At 31.7% G+C, this 16,976-nt stretch overlaps 2 protein-coding genes and 3 long non-coding RNA genes across 8 annotated transcripts; 3 read left to right on the top strand and 2 right to left on the bottom strand.

Moving 5' to 3' along the window:
- Positions 1-2,752: 2,752 nt before the first annotated feature.
- Positions 2,753-5,914, top strand: LOC118644548. The gene is made up of 3 exons (XR_004962316.1): positions 2,753-3,232; positions 3,383-4,477; positions 5,254-5,914. It is a non-coding gene; the product is annotated as an uncharacterized LOC118644548 (long non-coding RNA).
- A 45-nt stretch (positions 5,915-5,959) lies between these two features.
- On the bottom strand, positions 5,960-6,428 carry LOC118644549. The gene is made up of 2 exons (XR_004962317.1): positions 6,199-6,428; positions 5,960-6,051 (listed from the first exon to the last, which is right to left on the bottom strand). It is a non-coding gene; the product is annotated as an uncharacterized LOC118644549 (long non-coding RNA).
- Positions 6,429-8,825: 2,397 nt separating this feature from the next.
- On the top strand, positions 8,826-10,119 carry LOC105832911 (COP9 signalosome complex subunit 9). Of its 3 annotated transcripts, none has more exons than XM_036282736.1 (3): positions 8,834-9,047; positions 9,356-9,453; positions 9,691-10,119. In XM_036282736.1, coding segments are annotated over exons 1-3 (168 nt in total). In that variant the 5' UTR covers positions 8,834-8,978; the 3' UTR covers positions 9,692-10,119. The 3 variants fall into 3 exon arrangements, with proteins under 3 accessions (XP_036138630.1, XP_036138629.1, XP_012529694.1); XM_012674240.3 differs by having other exon boundaries at positions 8,840-9,047; positions 9,356-9,425; XM_036282737.1 differs by lacking the exon at positions 9,691-10,119 and having other exon boundaries at positions 8,826-9,121; positions 9,356-9,444.
- LOC105830132 (transcription factor Dp-1) lies at positions 9,763-15,912 on the bottom strand. 2 transcript variants are annotated; one of them, XM_036282734.1, is made up of 11 exons: positions 15,560-15,912; positions 13,810-13,928; positions 13,250-13,316; positions 13,064-13,161; positions 12,774-12,958; positions 12,379-12,541; positions 11,926-12,287; positions 11,711-11,793; positions 11,512-11,595; positions 11,147-11,375; positions 9,763-10,868 (listed from the first exon to the last, which is right to left on the bottom strand). In XM_036282734.1, exons 1-10 carry the CDS (start codon positions 15,606-15,608, stop codon positions 11,179-11,181), a joined length of 1,407 nt encoding a protein of 468 aa, XP_036138627.1. In that variant the 5' UTR covers positions 15,609-15,912; the 3' UTR covers positions 9,763-10,868; positions 11,147-11,178. The 2 variants fall into 2 exon arrangements, with proteins under 2 accessions (XP_036138627.1, XP_036138626.1); XM_036282733.1 differs by having other exon boundaries at positions 11,147-11,411; positions 15,560-15,911.
- A 165-nt stretch (positions 15,913-16,077) lies between these two features.
- Positions 16,078-16,725, top strand: LOC118644351. The gene is made up of 2 exons (XR_004962170.1): positions 16,078-16,379; positions 16,657-16,725. It is a non-coding gene; the product is annotated as an uncharacterized LOC118644351 (long non-coding RNA).
- Positions 16,726-16,976: the final 251 nt, after the last annotated feature.

The following is a 16,976-nucleotide window of genomic DNA, read 5'->3' as shown; positions in this document are numbered from 1 at the left end:
TCGGCGCGCTTGCATTTGCCGGTAGGCCGGGCTAATACAGAAAATTTTACAAGTCTATAACTCGTTAACTATTGCCAAAATGGAAAAACGGTAAGGACTTTTCTGTTCAGTTTCATGCGCTCTACCTGCTCATAAAAATCTCATAAAAAAATACCAGGCACCCTGTATATACAGGGAGTCCCAGAGCATACTGGTCACTGTTCATAAAAAGGTAGATGGGATCGAGATGAACATAAAAGTTCAATATTGTTGTGGGTTTGGTCTGCTAATAATCAAGATATAAATTTTTTTAATTATGCGAATGAGAGCGCGCCGAAGGAAGGGCTCGAGCCGCTCGAGCCATAGCACGGCCTACTGTTTCAAGCATTGGCTGCCGGCGGCGGCGGAGGAAAGAAGGAGAAGCGTGGCGTCGTCGCCGTTCCCACGTCTCGCCGCACCGCGCCTAAGCTCGCGTCGATGGCTGCTACGCACACTCGCGATTACATGACGAGATTATAAATTATTAATAAAAATAGGACAAATTTAAATCGTAATAAACTTTTGTAAATAAGAAAGTCGAAAGAGAGAAAGCGATGGAAACGTATGGAACCTGCAAATAATATAATATTTGCCGCATCAAATTCTCTCATCGTTTTTTATAGAATATTAAATTAACGAAGATTTATCATAATTGATTCTTTATACATTCTCCTTTTGTAACCATCTTATTAGAAAATTACGAAATGCACGAAATACTATCCCTAATATGCACTCTTTGTAAAATAACACGATAGAAAAATATTCACGTTTGATCTGACGACTTCAGGATAAATTATTCGATGCAACTTCTACGGTGATTATAGGTAATTAGAGATCAATGTTATGTCAAGTATCGTTAGTATGGTTAACTAGAAATGATTTTCTCTTGTATGTGATAGAGAACTTCGAATTTCTTCTATCGTTAATACATTATAAGTCACTGAAAATCTGTCGTAATTAATAACGCAAATAAAGGTAGAAGAAACTGTAAGTTTTCTATGGTTATAAAAGAAAATCCTTCGTTGTGTTAACAATACATGATATTGAACATTAATTTTTAAGCATAATTATCGTAGCATCGCGCCTAAGCTATCGTGAAATCGTTACATTAAGAGGGAATATTTTTCTGTGTTATTACAAAGAGTGTAACATACTATGGATAAGTATTTCGCGCATTTTAGTATGACACCTTTCTCTCCCTCTCTCCCTCTCTCCCTCTCCCTCTCCCTCTCCCTCTCCCTCTCTCTCTCTCTCTCTCTCTCTCCCTCTCTCTCTCTCTCTCTCTCTCTCTCTCTCTCTCTCTCTCTCTCTCTCTCTCTCTCTCTCTCTCTCTCTCTCTTTTCCTCTCAAGCACTACGTAGTACACAAATACAATAAATATTACCACGTTTAACAACATCTTTAGTTTGTACTATTCTACTTTCATTATGTGTAATTTGAATAAAATTTTAACAATTATCATTTCTTTATATTTTTAGTGTTACACACGATCGAAAAAAAAAATTATCAAAAATTATCACTAAAACTGCGATAAATAATCAGCACAATACTTTCTTTCTGAGTGTCATATCGTGTTTAATGTTAAAAATGTTAAAAAATAGTAATCTTGTTAAAAAAATTTTATGACATTTAATGAAACTCTAATAATATTGATTGGAAATGTTGTTGAAAATGACGTTTATCGTGTTTCTGTAAATACTTTAGAGGGAAAGATATTCCTGCTAAATTACAAAGTATAAAAGTACAAAGTTCAATTTTACATACGAATCAAGAGCAAATAAAAAATTCAATAATGAATAAAAGAATTCAGAGTTTCTTCTACCTTTAATTGCATTATTAATTACGACAGATTTTCAGTGACTTATAATGTATTAACGATAGAAGAAATTCGAAGTTCTCTATCATATACAAGAGAAAATCATTTCTAGTTAACCATACTAACGATACTTCACATAACATTGATCTCTAATTACCTATAATTACCGTAGAAATTGTATCGAATAATTTATCCTGAAGTCGTTAGATCAAACGTGAATATTTTTCTATCGTGTTATTTTACAAAGAGTGCATATTAGGGATAGTATTTCGTGCATTTCGTAATTTTCTAATAAGATGGTTACGAAAGGAGAATGTATAAAAAATCAATCGTGATAAATCTTCGTTAATTTAATATTCCATAAAAAACGATGAGAGAATTTGATGCGGCAAATATTATATTATTTGCAGGTTCCATACGTTTCCATCGCTTTCTCTCTTTCGACTTTCTTATTTACAAAAGTTTATTACGATTTAAATTTGTCCTATTTTTATTAATAATTTATAATCTCGTCATGTAATCGCGAGTGTGCGTAGCAGCCATCGACGCAAGCTTAGGCGCGGTGCGGCGAGACGTGGGAACGGCGACGACGCCACGCTTCTCCTTCTTTCCCCCGCCGCCGCCGACAGCCAATGCTTGAAACAGTAGGCCGTGCTATGGCTCGAGCGGCTCGAGCCCTTCCTTCGGCGCGCAAGGCGCGCTCTCATTCGCATAATTTAAAAAATTTATATCTCGATTATTAGCAGACCAAACCCACAACAATATTGAACTTTTATGTTCATCTCGATCCCATCTACCTTTTTATGAACAGTGACCAGTATGCTCTGGGACTCCCTGTATATATATGTATATGTATACAACCAGATTTCTTATACTTAATCTTAATTACATCAAGTCACACTAACCAACCTCACAAGGTTTACCATCGGCAACAAGCTTTCGCCATACTCGGATAGAATCTGTGTAAGCGGGCTACCCGAAATTCAAAAGGAGAGCTCCCGCGTCGGTCAGGCGACCGAGGCGTCGCGACGCACACTTAAGAAGAAATATCCCCAGACCCAGACGTAACAACTATACATTCATTTTTTTACTGTTTATTTACTCAATGAAACAGTTGCCAAAATATATTGGGTGTTTACGAGGTTACACGACATTTTCCCGAAAACTAGATGAGAAAATGTTGGTACTAACCAAATTCTCTAGGCAATACCGTTTCAATTTCTGCAGGTTAGTAACACTGTTAAAGTAGTAAATCCAAGGTTTGCAGAGTCGGTTTTGACGTATGCGCGCGTATATGTCAAACAATAAATATTATATAAATGATTTATGACATTTGATTTAATAAATGAATAAAAATTACACAAATAACTAAAAATATAGTGCATAGAGATGAACAAGGTGAACAAATGTTTTATATATTTATATGTAAGAGAAGAAATTTTAATATAATATATTAATATATTAATAAACTATACTAAATTATATTTTTATTATATTAAATTAATTAGTAATATAATAATTTTCAATTTCTTTGATGTGCCTTGACAGACAAGATTTATGATTGAAATCTGGTTTTCCATATTAAAATCATTGTCAGCCGAGAAACAAAATCTGTGCAAAATAAAATAGAAACATAAAGAAGGAAGAGGGAAAAAAATAAATGGAGAATAAACAAATATATATCAGATAAGTAGCTAATATCTTTATAAAAAATTATGTATTCTATATGTGCTTTTTGTAGATGAACTGATTCTTTTCTTGAATTAATTTTTTGTTTCAGCTTCTTAGCCAATTGTAGAATGTTGACAGCTGGACCACCAGAAAACAATTTCTTGCCGAATAAAGCTGTCAAATTCTAAGTCTGCTACTTCTTCGAGTATGTCAAAATTGTGAGCAAAAAAGTTGAAATTATATTGTAACATCAATTAGATTTATCAACGGTGGAGTAACAGATTGATACAACAAACTGAGAGCAGGTTTGTCGAAATTGTTTGTTCTACAAAGCATATGTGCTGTTTGTCTCAGCAATGTACCGACATTATTTAAACTAAAAGAGATCCCAGATAGCACGGAGAGTTTAAAAAGAACTCAATTGTACGTCACCAATTATGTTACCAATTATGAATTCTTTTTGAATCTCTGTGCTATCTGGGATACTATTGTGGGTGCATTCCGAAATCTACTGACAGTACTGACAGTACTGCTACTGAAATTACTGGGTTTGAGCTGTTCCGAAACGCCAGTGAATACTGGCAACACTGAAAAACGGAATGCGTTTACAGTCAAACCAGCAACTGTTGATGCCATCATAAAAACCTAACCTATTAATGTACGGCGGACGGCGGCCATATGCTTTACTGAATTTGCACTACCTCCGGACAATGTGTAAAATTAGCCGGAAGTCAGTAATTCCCTAGGGTCTATTTTTGTAGAATAGATAGTAATTTACAGTTGCTGACAGCACGCTGAAAATGATTTCGGAACGAAAAAACAGTACTGTCAGTACTGGCAGTAGATTTCGGAACGCACCCTGTGTTTATCGTCAACCTGTCATGAACGCTTTCGATAGACCTCCCTTACGGAAAAAATACTAAAAATAACACTTAAAAAAATACTCAAGTTGAGTGTAATTTGGGACAAGAGGTAAACACTCAATTCAGTGTAAACACTCAACTTGAGTGTTCGCTCTTTAATTTACTTTTAATTAGAGTGTTATTACTCTTAACTTGAATGTTCGCCATCTAATTAAATGTTAATTTCAATGTTAATCCTAAATTTAAGAATAACACTGAAATTAACACTTAATTAGATGGCAAACATCCAAGTTGAAAGTAATACTCAAATTAATACTCAAAGCCAGCTGAACACTCTAATTGAATGTTTATTTTAGATATTCGTTTTATGTCCATTTCTACCAATGCAGATTAATTTTAATCTCGGTTGAACGTTGAACTTTTTTTGCTTTTGTTTTTATTTAATATTTTCTAATCCAATGTTTGAGAGTACACATTCAATATTAAGTGTATACCTTCAACCGATAGATGTTGAGTGTACATCTCCAACGTTTCAGTGTTTACACTTTATGTTGGAAGTATACACTCATTTATTGTGTGTTATATCCAAATGTTGAGAGTATACTTTTAAATATTCAGTATTTAAATCCAAACTTTAGTATGAACACTCAATCATTGGGTGTACACAGTCAATGTTCGAGTATAAACACTCAATCTTTAGTGTAAATACTCAAGATTTGAGCGTATACACCTAAATTTGACAGTAAACTCCCAAAATCGAGTATTAACACTCAATTTTGAGTGTAAACTCTCAAAATTAGAGTGTTTTTTTCGTAAGGGCTGCTCATTGTTTACTTTTATTTTGTTATATAGTCTGCTGTTCGGTATACACCTTTTATCTTTCAGCAAACAGAAAATGTGCTACCTACATTGGCTTTTACAAGAATGGGTTTAGAAGTAGCGATGGATGCTTGTCCAACAATCGAAGATCATTTCATAAGTGAATACACTATTTGATGTAAAATAAACCAAAATTATCTTTTTAAAAACGGTAAAAAAGACGCCAAGTGTATGCTGTAGAAAACACCTCTTAAATCTAAGATAGTCTTCATCTAATTCAACCCAAGTAATATCACGAGCCTTCTTATACTATAACTAAAATGTAACTTTAATTATTAAACTAATAATTATTTTAAATGAATTATACTCACAAACACACACACACACACACACACACACATTAACTACAAAAATAATGATATCAAAATATTTCTTTAACGATAATTTGTTTTACTCCAAATAGTATATGTTTACTTACGAAATGATACTCGATGTTACAATGTGATATCAACTTTTTTGCTTACAATTTTGGCATACTCGAGGAAGTAGCAGGCTTAGAATTTGACAGCATACTCGGCAAGGAATCGTTCTCTGATGGTTCAGCTGTCAACATTCTACAATTAGCAAAGAAGCTGAAACAAAAAATTAATTCAAGAAAAGAATCGGTTCATCTACAAAAAGCACATATAGAATACATAATTTCTTATAAAGATATTAACTACTTATCTTATATATATTTGTTTATTCTCCATTTATTTCTTTCCCTCTTCCTTCTTTATGTTTCTATTTTATCTTGCACAGATTTTGTTTCTCGGCTGACAATGATTTTAATATGGAAAACCAGATTTCAATCATAAATCTTGTCTGTCAAGGCATATCAAAGAAATTAAAAATTATTATATTACTAATTAATTTAATATAATAAAAATATAATTTAGTATAGTTTAATATATTAATATATTATATTAAAATTTCTTCTCTTACATATAAATATATAAAACATTTGTTCACCTTGTTCATCTCTATGCACTATATTTTTAGTTATTTGTGTAATTTTTATTCATTTATTAAATCAAATGTCATAAATCATTTATATAATATTTATTGTTTGACATATACGCGCGCATACGTCAAAACCGACTCTGCAAACCTTGGATTTACTACTTTAACAGTGTTACTAACCTGCAGAAATTGAAACGGTATTGCCTAGAGAATTTGGTTAGTACCAACATTTTCTCATCTAGTTTTTGGGAAAATGTCGTGTAACCGTCTTTGAGTATATATACATGGAGGAGGAATGCCAGCACTGAAAGTGTGTCCAAGATCTGTGCGAGAGAGAAAGGTATATCATGATACCTGCTCTCTCTGCGCATGCGTCAAACGCTATATGTACAATGGCTGGCATTGTATGTTTTACACACACATACAATCCGTAAATAAGTACAAAAGTGCACAAGAAGTGTTAAAACTGCGGTGCAGATAATGATATTAACGCATGCGCAGAGAAAGCGAGTATCATGATATACCTTTCTCTCTCGCACAGATCTTGGACACACTTACGGTCTACATGAAACCATAGCAATTCCTCCTCCATGTATATATACTCAAAGGTTTACGATAATGGCTATCCGAGTCATTTTCTTTAGGACCGAAATATATGATAAGCACAACCATCTACTATCATCATGATTCGTGACAACTCAATGCTGTCCGGTACAGCCAAATCATCACGAGCAAGTTGCGAGTTGCGAGTTCCGTGAGTTTGTAGCAGGTAACCTAAAAAGTACGACATAAATAATTTGATTACAATTAAAAATAATCTGTTTTTAATAATAATACAATATAAGGTATGAAAAATATAATCCAACATTTTGTTCATAAATGTTAATAGATTTGTATATAGCGTTAAGTAAAGTGCACAAACAAAAATTTTTTTATTGTGTTTACAGTATATCTTAATTTACTATGCACTTGTATTACAAATTAAAAAAATTTATTGTAAACATTATTATTAGTTTCACATTAGTGAAATATTCATGCATAATATTTATACCTAAAAATATATGATTTTTTAAAATAATGATAACACCATGCAACTTATCATTAACAGTTGTTACAAGAAAGAAAAATATTTATACTTAAATTTTTATTTTACTTGTAATCTAAAAAATATTATTAATAATGATTTATTTAGTAATTTTACATAATTTATCTCATTTGTTTCAAAGTGTTAACACCATCCGTTTAATAAAAGATGACTTTTCTAATATATATGTTAGTTAATAATAAATAATAACATTTATTGAGAATCAATGTTTAATTAAAATATTATATTAGGTTTTGAAATAATACCGTTATGATAGAAACTTGATAGACAAAATAAATATTTGTAAATAAAATAATCTCTGATATTACTTTAGACAATACTTTAAAAATACATGATTGTGTTACATATAATTATTATTTTAAAGTTAATAATCTTATCATACATTAAAAACAGATTATTTTTAATTGTAATAATCAAATTATTTATGTCGTACTTTTTAGGTTACCTGCTACAAACTCACGGAACTCGCAACTCGCAACTTGCTCGTGATGATTTGGCTATACCGGACAGCATTGAGTTGTCACGAATCATGATGATAGTAGATGGTTGTGCTTATCATATATTTCGGTCCTAGAGAAAATTACTCGGATAGCCATTATCGTAAACACCCATTATGAATAGGTTTGTTCTGGTTGCCTACACTTTTACACTTCTACGAAAAATATAAGTTCTTATTGGTTTATATTTTTAACCAGCCAATGAGAACTTATACTTTTCGTAGAAGTGTAAAAGTGTAGGCAACCAGAACAAACCTAATGTGTTAAAACTGTCTAGTAAAAATATATTTTTATTTAGATGTTTTTATTTGAAAATAATGTAGAATTTTTAGTGTAAATTTCTCATCTTTGAGGTCATATAAATGTCGAATGAGTATCCAGAACACTAAGGCCGGTATTCATAATCGGGTCTTATATTTAAGATCAATCGGGTCTTATATTTAAGTACTGTCTTAAGATGCCATCAGTTAATCACAGAGCCGTATTAGCATCTTAAGACATTGCTTGAGACGATCTTGAAATAAGATTCGACTATGAATACCGGCATAAGGTCCGTATTCCGAACTCACATTTATCGCTAAATGCACGTCTAAATGTGCCAATCAGCCAATAAGATGGCCATCTTACAATAGGCTGATTTTAAGGTACATTTAGCGATAAATGTGAGCTCAGAATACGAATCTAAATTTCGCAATATTACAAAAATACTACATAAATATTACAGTAATACATTCGTGATATATCACCATTATATTACTGTGATCCATTTCGGCGGACATTTTAATATTATAGTAATATTTTTGTAATATTTCTGCAATATTTATATTATATTTCTCTGTAATATTGCAATGGGAGAACAATATTTCTGTGATATTACCGTTGATATTCTGTGCTATGTGGGCTTATGGCTTAAGGGGTGCGTTCGGGGAGACGCTATTAGCACTATCAGCATCAGTTTATCCTTGTTCTACTTTTAATGAGTAATGAAGATGGACTGATGCTGGTAGCGCTAATAGTGTTTCCCCGAACGCACCCAAGGCTTACACCTATTGTAGATCCGGCCTTACGCTTACACAGGTTACGCCGCATGTAGAATCACCCTAATACGTCATCACATATTACGAACTTTAATAATTTCTCATCATAATATCGAATTAGACTCTCCATCTCTAAACTGACATTTAAATATGAAGCCAACGCTCGTGGCTGATGAAATGTTTCCTGAAGGAGCTGGACCTTACGTTGAATTAGAGGAGGTAATACAGATATACATGTACACCACACACACACGCACCACACCACACATACACACGCACTTCTTTGTGACGAGGTTAGAAGTACAATTAGATCTATTTTATTTTACTGAACTTACTGCAGTTTCTTTTCTTTTTTGTGGAAGAATGCGGAAAGAAAAAAAGAATAAGTAAATCGTGCAAGAAATTTAATTGAAAAAACGGATCTGTTGGGGGGGGGGTCTAAATTTTGCTACATAACCTAAAACGTATTTTCTTTTTGTATTTAGTATTATATTCTTGCAATGAAATATTTCGCACATTAATTTCAGGTTGGAGGTAGCAGATTATTAGTGGATCTTACAGCTAGTGAGAAAGCTGTCCATTCAGAATTTTTCAATGGTATATATCGTACATTAAATAATATATGGTAAACTTATAGCATGAATTATCCTCTAGGTCTACACTTTTTTTTTTTTTAATTAAACGCTTCAAAATATAATCCATTTAAAAGATTTCAATGATATATTAAATAGTATTTAATTCTTTAATAAGTATTTCTACATAGAAGATTAAAGAACATAATTCTCTTTGTATAAACAATCCAAATCAATAGAATATATGGTTAGGTTATGTTAGGTTATTGAAATAATTTTTTTTTTTTTAGAATTTGATGATCTTTACGATGATGATGACTTGGAGTAAGACAGCATTTCTAAGAAATTCAACTACACAATGCTTTTTGTACAGATTGCAATTAACTTAGTATTGAAGCAAACAATTTTTTGTTCTCTTGCAAATCCATGCAAAAACATGGGTACAGTATAGAATCAGTGGACACCATATGTTATCAGTTACGTTCAGCAGAAAACAATGTTTTATAATTTGTACTGATAAAATAATGAACACTGTTTTTGTCATGCTCTCGCTGTTTACTTTTTTAAAGCTTAATGCTATCACAATCAATATCATTATACTATTATTTTAGATACTTTATAAATATCGAAAATAACAATTGTTATCAATTATTGTTAACATCAATGCAGTATATTTTCAATATACTGAAAAAAGAAATACAGCATTTGAGATAAAACAATTATGCAACCATTCCAAAGTTCTTTCTGTTGAACGCAGCCATTAAATGTATCATATGTTTATACATAGAATAGATATTAAAAATGTTTCATTTCTTTAAGTTTGCTGTAAAAAAAATTACTGCAAACCCTTGCATAGTGTCATTATTCAATACATATTCTCTTTCCTTAAAAGACTAACCACAAACTACAAACGTCATATTATAACATTATTACAATTTATTTGTATTTTTAATTCGAGTCAAATGTGCGCCTGCCTCTATCATACGTCATTTTACTGCTTACCACAGACAATTGTTATAAACGTGCCATAAGAAAATGAGTACTGGTCAATATATCTCGTACACATAATATATGATACTGTAAGATTATAATTTATAATACATAGACGCTAGTCATATAAACTTGTATGATGATGCACAACTAAAGTATAGCACCCCATTCAGTCATTCATGTGTTTATTCCAATCTCTTTGTATGCACGTGCATCGTATTTCATTACTTGATACAAAAAAGAGCCACTTGAATTTGCCAATTCAATCAGTCCAATTACTACGTTTTCTCCTTGGCCCCAATTTACATATTTCTCCTTTGACCAATCTCATTTGCTTCAATAGATTCCACTCGCGATAATTATCATTCTTATCCTTGTTTGATATATGTTAAAAACTGGCGACCGGGGTGAAGACGATATTGGCAACAACGACGATATTATTAATGTTGGTATATCGCTGATGATAGTGGAGAGTATCCTAAAATTCAGAAGCCAAGTTCCTTAACTGTAACTTAATATCGCAAACTAATATTCTGAAGCTTTCTTTAAATACAAAGCTTTATTATTAAAGTGTTATTACTATATCACTCATATGTATTGAAATAATTACTACAGCTAAGTATTGTATAATATTGTATAGTATGAGGCACAACGTTTATATATGTATGTATGTGTGTGTGTGTGTTGTGTGTGTGTAAAAAACATAATAGATGAATGGAGGAGTAAAGGGCGGTGAGAAGGGTTAAATATACAAACCCTGAGTCTAGCCTTTGAAGTTATTCGGGGTGCTAGTTAACTTCGAGATCACTGTCAGCCTGATCATCCTGATCGCTTTCTTCCTCGTCATCCTCTTCTTCTGAATAGAACTGCGAAGGTGGTGATAGAGGATCTTCCGATAATGAAGTATGTGACGACGAGGGTGGCCGAGACCCTTCTAATTTTGTATCTAAATCTTCCATTGATGTACTTGGACCAGGAATAGTTACTGGAATAAACTTTTCTAAATCCCCTGATGCTAACTCTACAATAATTAATTCTTTTCAAGTAATAAAATTTAAATATATATGAGTATATAATATAAACGAGGCGTATATAATATAAATAAAAAATATGGCACATACGTTCTATATATTTTTCAAGTGACTTCGGAACCATAAATTTCGCTTTTTGCCAATTTTCTTCAGTGCATTCTCCTTTTTCTAGTCCTATTAAAATATTTTACATTTCATAATTTTCCAAGATTATAACATTTTAGCAAAATGTAAAAGAGTAACTAAGTATATAATTAATTATACAAACTATAAAACAAGTATTTTTTACCGAAAGCTAGACCCATCTGCTTTAAAACTTCAATGTCGTCATGAATTTCAAACTTATCATTAAAATTAAACAGGTACTCGGTTCTGTAACAAAAACAACAGATTAATATGCCTCCTTTAATTTATATATAATTTCTTTATTCTATTACGTAATATATATAATATATATATATATATATATATATATATATATATATATCTTTTAGTTTAACATACTTATCATTTGAAATGCTGCAATCTATGACAGTCTTTTTACTAGTATTCACAATGAGGAATGGTAGCTGTATGGCAGAATTAGGTTTCGGTGGCCCGCGAAGACTCTCATTTAAACGATTACGTTCAACCAAGTTTTTGAAAGAAATGTGAGAGAGAATCAACTGGTGCAATTGCTGTGTTTTAGCTTTAATTCTCTCAATCTTCTTCTTCTTATCTTTCTCTAATGCTACACACTCTTGTAATGAATTAGTGGGTAGGCCGAGCCACCTAATTTCTTTTTTCTCTTTGGAAATGATATTCATTGCCATTAATACGTTTAAAGCGTCGTATACACGTCTTCTTATATTTTTCTGATCGTATTGCTAAAAAGAAAATAAAACTCAATTTATTTAATGGTCATATAATGTTTTAAAATATTTAAATATTATAATTAGCACAAGAATGTTACGAAACCTGATCTGTCAAAGAATTTATATGAGCAGGATTGGTGAATTCGCCAACCAATTCATCTGCAACTTCGTTATAAGAAGTAGTGCCTTTCTTTTTCACTTTCTCACAGACTTTCATCGAGAAATGTCTCAATCCTTTCCCGACCTTTTCTGCTTTTCTCCGTTTACTGCAATACAAATAAAAGATAAAAAATATAAATAAAATTTATAGCTTAGTAATTACATATAGAAAATATCGCAAAAATATAGAAAATTAAACCTATCATTGTTCTTCCTTTCCCCCCTCTTTCTCATTAGAAAATATGTGTATATGAATTGTGTGTGTGTGTGTGTGTGTGTGCGCGTGCGCGTCTGTGCATGTATGTGTACATACGCGTATATGATAAAATCATTGCATACTCGGGCACAAAATCGCCACTATCCATATCCTGCCTTTTTCTAGATCCACTATGATCTAATATCGGACTAATAAAAGTTTTTCCAGCAGCATCCTTAATAAGTTGCGAAGTATTAGACTGCTGTTGTTGCTGCTGCTGCTGCTGCTGTTGTTGTTGTTGAGAAGCAATAGCTTGTTTTATATCACTCTAAAATAAAATATAGTCAAAAATTATTCATTATAAAATTTAATTAAATTTTACAATAAATGATTATAAATTTAACACTTATTCATTATATAAAATTATATCTACCATTTGTGCAGAGGTTAATTGTATAGTTTTGGTCATCATAGAGTCCCCTCCTTTTGATGTTGCCATTTTAGTATTTTGCAAAGGTATTGTTACCAGTCCTATGATTGCATGTTTAAAAGTATTAAAAAGTACTAATATTATGTTTATAATTATATAAAAAATATTTATTCAAAAAAATATACTTACTCTGACCAGGTGTAGATGGATTCTGCAAGCTAATAGTCCTAAGAACTTGTGTATTTGATGATAAAACCTAATTAAAATAATACATATAAAATATTTGTAATTTTATGTTACATTGAAGAAAAAATGTTAAAAATATTCTATACAGTTCTATAAAAGTATTCTATACAAATAGTTTTTAAATATAATGTAGTATTTATTTATAAGCCTCTTTTACAAGTTGTATTATATAACAATATATATAACCTCTTTATTAATCTGATGTGAGTAAGATTGAGTGTAATACACTCAGACTATAATTTTACAGTTAATAGTTTTATTGATGTTTATTATAAACATTAAATAAATATTATATTGTTTTATTGAGGTTTTTCTATTTTGAAATACTAAATATTGTATATTATAAATAAAATTTATTACAATAAAAATAATTAAATAAAAATAATTTTAAAAATAAATAGATTTCAAACATCTTTTTCTGTCATGAAATTTAACTTTATTCATACTGTGTTAAACTAATGGCTATAATTATGATAAATTAGATATAAAATTAAGTCAAGTACCTGTGATTCTTGATTAGGAGCTTTAAACACTTTAAGGCCACCTGCATTTGTTGTGCTAACAATACCACTTAATGCTTTATTAGGTGTACTTTGCACTACTTTTATCACTTGTGGATGTCCTGCAATAAATTTGGAATTGATACATAATTTGTGCAAAGGTTATAAATCTTTAGCCTTGTTCATTTTGTCTGTTCTGGGTCTACTCGGAGCAAACCCAAGCAGATCAATGCACTCTAATAGATTGATTTCGATGACGCCAACTTATTAGAATGTGTTGATCTGCTTGGGTTTGCTCCAAGTAGACCCAGAACAGACAAAACGAACAATACTTTTATCTATATTAGACACAATATTTATATAGAATGTTTCTTCTGATAAAACAAAAAATAATTTAATATAGGTGATATTTCTAGCTATTAATTTCAACAATAAGGTATTTATGTACATTGTAGTGATTCTTATAGATACGCTATAGAGTAGATTAATGTTTCATACTTTTAGTTGTAGAAATGTTTTATACTACACATTTTTAATATATAATATATAATATTTAATATATAATTATAATTGAAAAAAATAAATATATAACATTAGAAAAACAGAAAATCATCAATTATTATAAAACTTAGTTATTCTATCATAACTAACATAACCAACATATGCCAACAAATGTATATTATACATAATTTTATACTCAAATATAATTAGATTAATATTAATACATTTATTTTAGTATTTCTTTGTCTCAAAATATTTAAAACAGGCAAAACAGATGCAATAAAACTGTTATTTTTCACAGATTATATACTATAAAATCAGAATCTTTTATGCAAATCTCAATAGTACTTGAAACTTGCAAATAATTAAATTTTGAAATTGTCGTTATAAATGTTACACATGAGAAGAATTGAATGTTTTTTTCAATGTTCAGTACTATTTAGTACTTGGAAGCTATCAAACCTCAGTGGCATTATATTTCCCTTATGTCTGTACAAATATAAAATATTGTGAAAAATGTAATATAATCCTAATCTGTGTCTATCCTAAACATAAAAACGGAAGTCTTAAACTTTCTGTAATGTCTTACAGAAAGCATAATAAAACTCGGATTAGGATATATAAACATTTGTGAACATATTACAAAAAATGGTACAAATTTTGAAAAGAGCAACAAAGTCATCAATGTCACGTAAATGTCTTATTGAATGAAATATGGCAAAGGAAATTAAAGAAGCAATAGACAAACAAGAAGCATTTATTATAATTTTGAATATAAACCGATTGAATGGATAGAATTCGCTCATTTTTTCACACTGATGACTTCATACAATGAGCACGATTGCTTGCTTCTTAGCAAGAGGACAACAGGCTACGTCTGTCATAACAAAATCGTAAGATAAAAAGCATAAAGGAAAAAAAACGTGAAGGGATAAGTTGAGCTGGAATGGGTAAACCTGATCGAGTTGGGAAGAAGCATAAATTTCCGCGATCGTGGATTTGTGTCGCGACAAATGACTGCTGTCGGCATTTGGAGGCAGGAAAGCGGAAGACGAAGGGCAGAACGTATATACGACATAATGTATGCCGTGGTCGTGATAGCCACGACCCAATCTTACTCGAAAACGACGGTACTCGCAACCGAAACTATTAGCGCGGCACAGGAAGGCAAAGAATATCGACAGAGCATCGAAGGCCAAAATGCTCGCGTGTGCAAACTACACATTGGCGCGCAGTCTGTAGATCCACTTACCATTGGTGTCGTGTATTAGGAAATTCATCGTTTTGTTTTGCTGTGTCATCTCCGACGTTATTGGGGCGTCGATCGGCTGAGAATGATAAGATGAATGGGTCGTGCGAAAGAGGATAAAAAGATCATAAGGGCTAGACTCCGCTCGAATCGTCGAGTCGGTGTATCACCAAAATGGCGACCTTGCATATAAAAGCATTCGCGAGGATAATTTCCGACGTATCGCGAGTCGCAAAATCGACGCGATCTAACTGTCGTAGCAATCGAATGTCTCCTGTATCGCGATCAATCGCGCATAATTCACACAAGTCCGGAATATTCTATCTGTAACCAGTCGGTCCCACAACTTCCCCGCATGTACATACACGGACTGGAAATGAGCTTGGCGGTACGACAAAGCTAAACAGCTGATTGGCCAGCCGCCGGTCACATGGTCACATCTTTTTTCCAACTTAACGCGGCGCCTCTTTCGTCACGCGCGCCAATTTCTTCCTTTGTCAAGGGAGCTTTCCAGCAAGTAGTGACAAATCGATACAGCAGTATTTTTGTCTTTGTTTAATATTCAGTGAGAAATAAGGACAGAATTACTGCTGTGCCTGCGTTCGAAAATAGCTTTAGCTGGTGTTGGAAAAAAAGGTTAAGTTGGTAGTATTGAGAATTCCCAACGCTGTGTTCGTTTTCTCCCAGCTGGAAGTAGTTGGAGATCGATCGAATAGGTGCATTATTTAGTGCAAATGACAACAAAATATCTTAACAAGCGATAACGTACACACGTGTTTTATATAACTTATACCTACGATTGTTGAAATTTAGCAAATTCAAGGTAATCCTTTTCCTTTGTTTAATAACACTTAAATGTAAAATAGAGTAAATGTAAAATAACATTATTAATAAATAAAAAGCAAGAAATAAGAGGAACATTAAAATTCTCTTAATATCTTTTATTATTATGTGTGGTTGTGACATAAAATTTAACAAATTACTTGAAATAAAATATTTTCTTAATGCAAATTCATAAATCATTACTTTTCGTAAATTAATTAATCAATATAAAAAATTACTAAATATATATATAATTATTTAATATAATGTATTTACAGGCTCTTTCTTTTCGTATTGTTGAACAAGAAACAAAAGTCAATAAAAAGAATATACAAATTTAATCAATATTAATTATCCCACCAAACACCAAGGCCGGTATTCATAGTCGGATCTTATATTTAAGATCATCTTAAGTACTGTCTTAAGATGCCATCAGCCAATCACAGAGCCGTATTAGCATCTTAAGACATTGCTTGAGACGATCTTGAAATAAGATTTGACTATGAATACCGGCCCAAGTTACATGTAACATACCTGGGCCCCTATTCTTGAATTCATTCGCAAGAGAAACGTATTCGCAAATTCTGTTCTTACAGAA

This window comes from Monomorium pharaonis, chromosome 2, assembly GCF_013373865.1.
Source record: "Monomorium pharaonis isolate MP-MQ-018 chromosome 2, ASM1337386v2, whole genome shotgun sequence".
Lineage (NCBI taxonomy): Eukaryota > Metazoa > Arthropoda > Insecta > Hymenoptera > Formicidae > Monomorium > Monomorium pharaonis.
This window is presented reverse-complemented; position numbering and strand designations above follow the sequence as displayed.